This window comes from Rhincodon typus, chromosome 15 (assembly GCF_021869965.1).
Source record: "Rhincodon typus isolate 14 chromosome 15, sRhiTyp1.1, whole genome shotgun sequence".
Classification (NCBI taxonomy): domain Eukaryota; kingdom Metazoa; phylum Chordata; class Chondrichthyes; order Orectolobiformes; family Rhincodontidae; genus Rhincodon; species Rhincodon typus.
In genome coordinates this window covers 54,899,264-54,904,067 of record NC_063346.1, presented here as the reverse complement: position 1 = coordinate 54,904,067, position 4,804 = coordinate 54,899,264, and the positions used below count along the sequence as shown (strand labels likewise).

Sequence of the window (4,804 nt, the reverse complement as noted above, 5' to 3'; positions counted from 1 at the left end):
CTGGAGGAGCACAGCAGACCAGGCAGCATCAGAGGAGCAGGAAAGCTAACGTTTCAAGTTGGACCCTTTTTCCCGACCCGAAACGTCAGCTTTCCTGCTCCTCTGATGCTGCCTGGCCTGCTGTGTTCCTCCAGCTCCACGCTGTGTTATCTCTGACTCCAGCATCGGCAGCTCTTACTATCTCTGTGTTTGTTAAGGTGTATACTTCAATTTTTTTGCATAATAGTTTATGGATTTCTACAAACCAGTGTCTTTGCTATTGCATTAGTAATTTGAGGGCAAGTCATGGATTTGTGCTTATTTTTTGTTTTTGTCCCTCTTTAGGAAGTTGACCTGACTGATTTGATTGATAGATTTTTAGTCATCACAAACAAAAACAAAATTGTTTTCTATAAACTGTTAAGAGATCACTTCTGTAATCAAAATCTTAAGTCTTGAGTCACTGAAGTGAATGTTTTCTGACCAGATTTTTTTCTGGAGTATCTGTTGCTGATATAGATTTGCTTATATCCAGGATTTCAAAGCAGAAAACGTGGTGTGAAATTCTCTTTTGCTGGTCTGAAACTGGCAGGATAAAATGCCCAGCAAATCTCTCCTAGATTTATCTGATTTTACCACAGTTGGAGCAGTGAGATAACCAACTTGTTTTTATCTTCCTCATTTTGAAGTATTTGCCTGAGTTTATTGTGGGTTTTATTGCTACCATTTTAACATAATAACACCATTTCGGAAGAGCCGTCAAGTGGTGCCAGTACATGCAAAAAAATGAAGTCTTTTTTCATATAATTTGGGCAGTTTTCTAACTCCATCTGTGATCATTTAGTAAACTTCTTTTCTCTTTCTAGCTGGGTCCTGGCTCCTATATTGCTGGGAAGAACTTCACAATGGCAGATGTAATGCTTTTCCCACAAGTAGCCTTTGCTGTTCGCTTTGGGTATGTTGCTACTATTAATCAGTGTTTAGTTGCATGCCAATTGTCACACTTCTCTCATTTTTAAAACAAATTAAAGAATTGACAGTGTACAGGTCATTCAACCCATGGTACTTTTATTCCATTTTGTAGTTTCTCTTTAATTGAGCAGTGAAATCCTCTGCTTCAAGTGTACCCAGCTTTCCCCTTTTTAAATTCATCTTTACTACATGTCTCAAATATTGTGGAAGTCCATATTGTGGAAGTGAGTTCCAAAGCCTAAAGGAGCAGGGGAAAATGTTAGTTCTGAATTTCCATTTTTTTTGCTATTGTACCGGTCTTGGATTGATGGCTTCACGTTCTGCATTACCAAGTGAAAGGTGTCTTGTCTTTTGAAAATGATGACTTTGATCACATATGAACTCCCTCCACTTGACAAGTAATCAAGCTTGTTTATTCTTGTACTTCTGGTGTTCTGGCAAATCTTTAATGCATATAAGCAGTAACTTTCTATAGTATGTCACAATGTTCCCAAGTGAGGTGCGAGTGTTTCTACTGTTTGCATCCCTCTAGGAATAGAGCTAGCTGTTTTGTTTGTTTTTTGCTTTCCTTTTTCTTTATGACCTCTTATTGACACTGCAGTGTTTGGTCTGTGCACTATATTTCAATTCCTTGCTCCCCTACCTTGTGTGGATTTTTAAGTAACACCTTAGATTCACCAAATATAACTTGTAATTGGATAATGCTTTCCGGTATAACTGTTAGGCAAGCTTAATTTTGTTGTAACTGGGAATTTTGCTATCCACTGAACATCTGCATCTGGGGAGGCGATGGCCTAGTTGTCTTATCGCTGGACTGTTAATCCAGAGACCCAGATAATGTTCTGGGGACCTAGGTTCGAATCCTGCCATGGCAGATGGTAGAATTTGAATTCAATAAATATCTGGAGTTAACAATCTAATGATGACCATGAATCCATTGTCAATTGTCGGAAAAACCCATCTGGTTCACTAATGTCCTTTAGGGAAGGAAATTGCCATCCTTACCTGGTCTGGTCTACATGTGACTCCACACCCACAGCAATGTGGTTGACTCTTAACTGCCCTCTGGGCAATTGGGGATGGGCAATAAATGCTGCCTGGCCAGCGACGCCCTTGTCTCGTGAATGAATAAAAAAAAAAAAAATTTCTATATACTCTGTCCACTGACTCTACATGCACTATCCTTGTTCATTAGTATGTGATACCTTTTATGCTGAAATACAATATCTAAATTTTGAAATTCCTACAATTATCTATTTTTGCTCAACTAACTTCACTGAAGGTAGGTTTCCTTCCTTATGAAAATGGAAAGGCAATATATGTTCTCCACTTTCTTCCACCAATTAACCTGCGGAGCCTGGATGTTTTGTTCAAGTGTTCATGAGATCCTTTTTTGGCAGGGGTGGGGTGCTTTTTTTTTTTCTAGTGAATTGTTATTTGGTGAAATAGTATTTTATTACCCCCTGGATTGTTCCAGAAAATGCAGATGCAATCAATCCAGTCAAGGGACTTTGGATTGGACTTATTTCTTAACTTCCTTCACGTGGTTAAACGTGGCTGACATCCAGTTTTTGATCTTTCTCCACTAAATATTTAAGCAACGTAATTGCTTTAATCATTATTTGATTGTTTACTTTATGCCTGTAGCATACCTTGTTCCTTTTTTTAAAAAAAAGTAGTAGTTCATAAGTGTTTGATTTCTAATCAGATCTCCCTTGTCTTGACTATAAGCTTGATGCGTATCCCATTCTTTACTATCTATGATGTCACAACAGTTTAATTTGTTTCCTCTAAGTATTGTAAATCTTTCCCAGAGCCAAAAAGTGTTAATTTTTCTCAACCTTGGTCTCACCCAACTTTTTTTTTAGCTTTGCTTTTTTTTTTGGCTTTTTATTTCCTTCTCCATTTAGTGTCTTTAATACTTGTAAAGTTATGGTTGCTACTGCTTATTGCCCTCTGAGAAGAGAGGTTGGCCTAGTGGTATTGTCATAAGACAATTAATCTAGAGGCACAGGTAGTATTCTACGGGATCCTACTTCAAATCCCATTGTGGCAGATGAAGTTTTGAGTTCAATGAAAATCTGAAATTGAGTCTAATGACTGTCAATTGTCAAAAGAAAAACCTATCTGGTTCACTAATGCCCCTTCTAGGGAAGGAAACTGCTGTCCTTAACTGGTCTGGCCTACATGTGACTCTAGACCCATAGCAATGTGGTTGATTCCTATTAACTGCCCTCTGGACAATAGGGGATAGGTAATAAATGCTGGCCTAGCCAATGATACCACCGACATCCCATGAATGAAAAATATTCCCTAAGTTTACTTGTGCTCTGTTTTTTTTCCTGTTAACAGATCAATAGTAAATGTACTGTGGCTCTAAGCTATTGCAAGAAAATTCCTTATTTCCCCCTCTTCCTATTTCCTTCAGACTGACTCTCTGGCATCCTTAAGTGTTCTACTTTTTTTTAGTATAAATTGTGCTTACAAATCTTAAAGGGATTTGATTTGAAATGCATTAAGTGCCAATGTTTATATGGAAATAGTGAAATTCGCTGAACTCTACTTTCCACTTCCGCAGGAGGCAGTGGATTGGTACTGATCTAATGATCCAGGTGCTCGGGCTTGTACTCCCAGGGAATACATGTTCACATCCCACCATAGCAGTTTTTTGAATTGGAATTCCTATAGGTTATTTTTTTATTTAACATATTTTTCTAATCGGTCATAGCAGGTTTTCTAACCTGAATAGTCCCATTGGCCTGATTTTGGCCCATATACCTCTAAACCTTTTCTATCCATGTACCTGTCCAAATAACCTGTTGAGATGTTTTTTACAGACTTCTGGAGCAGGTGGGACTGGAACCTGGGCTTCCCAGTTCCAGGGCTAGGGACACTACCACTACACCACAATAAGGCTCCTTTGAATTTGCTTAGTTGAGCTTGGATTTGAGAGCTAGTCTTCAATGGTGGCCATGAAACTGTTGTGGAGACCCATCTGGTTCCTTCTGGTCTGTCTTGCGTGACTCCAAATTCAGATGTGCAGTTAACTCTTGATTGCACTGAAGTGACCTTGCAAACCAGCCACAGTCACATAAGAATTTAAAACAAAAACTCAACAGAAAAATATTATGGAGGTTGATTTTAATCCAAACTTGTCTTCTCCTACCTATAATGGCTGTCTACAAGATGGTACTATTCCTTTTTAGTTGCTCTCCAGTTGAGGGGAGGGGCTGGTGGAAAAGAGAAGTTGAGGCTGTGCCATGAATGCTAATGATTTAATTTTGTTTTTAGATTATCAACAGACAAATATCCCAAACTGATGGAATACTACATGAAAGTGAAAGAGCGACCAAGCATTCAGGCTTCCTGGCCTCCCCATTGGAAGGAGAGTCCTCCAACCTTGGATGTTTTGAAAGATGTCTGAGTTTTGTAGAATTCTGAATTCCACACTCCTAAATCCCATATGCAGTTTGTTGGCCTTGGGATTTTAGTATCAAATATTGAAAGTACTGCATAAAGATGAGCTTATCACACTGAAATCTGTTGCATTAAAACTTAATAAAATTACAGTGACAAATGTTTGAGTGCATCCATGTGCGTTATAACAACCTATAGTATTTTGGCCACATTAATGATTTGAATATTTGTTTGGCATTGGTCCCTACTGGAAAGGGTGGCATTTCGTTCCACCTCAAGGTCCTGTCAAACCTCCTCTGAACCACCTTTAGTCTGTGCATGTGCTGTTTTTAACCCAGCCCTAATGAAGAAAAAGCAATTGATTGCAAATTTAGGATGGTGTGACTGGGAAGCATAGTAAGTAGTGTTCACCTGTGCTTGCAAAATGAGGTTATGC

General features: G+C 38.7%; 1 protein-coding gene across 1 annotated transcript in view; it reads left to right on the top strand.

Annotated features, from left to right (window-relative positions):
- Positions 1-4,532, top strand: part of LOC109916471 (glutathione S-transferase A-like) — a 13,770-nt gene extending 9,238 nt beyond the window's left edge. The window contains exons 4-5 of the mRNA XM_048605574.1: positions 846-934; positions 4,243-4,532. Of these exons, the coding sequence (XP_048461531.1) occupies positions 846-934; positions 4,243-4,375 (222 nt within the window). The 3' untranslated portion in view covers positions 4,376-4,532. The remainder of the gene's footprint in view (positions 1-845; positions 935-4,242) is intronic.
- The last annotated feature ends 272 nt before the right edge of the window (positions 4,533-4,804 follow it).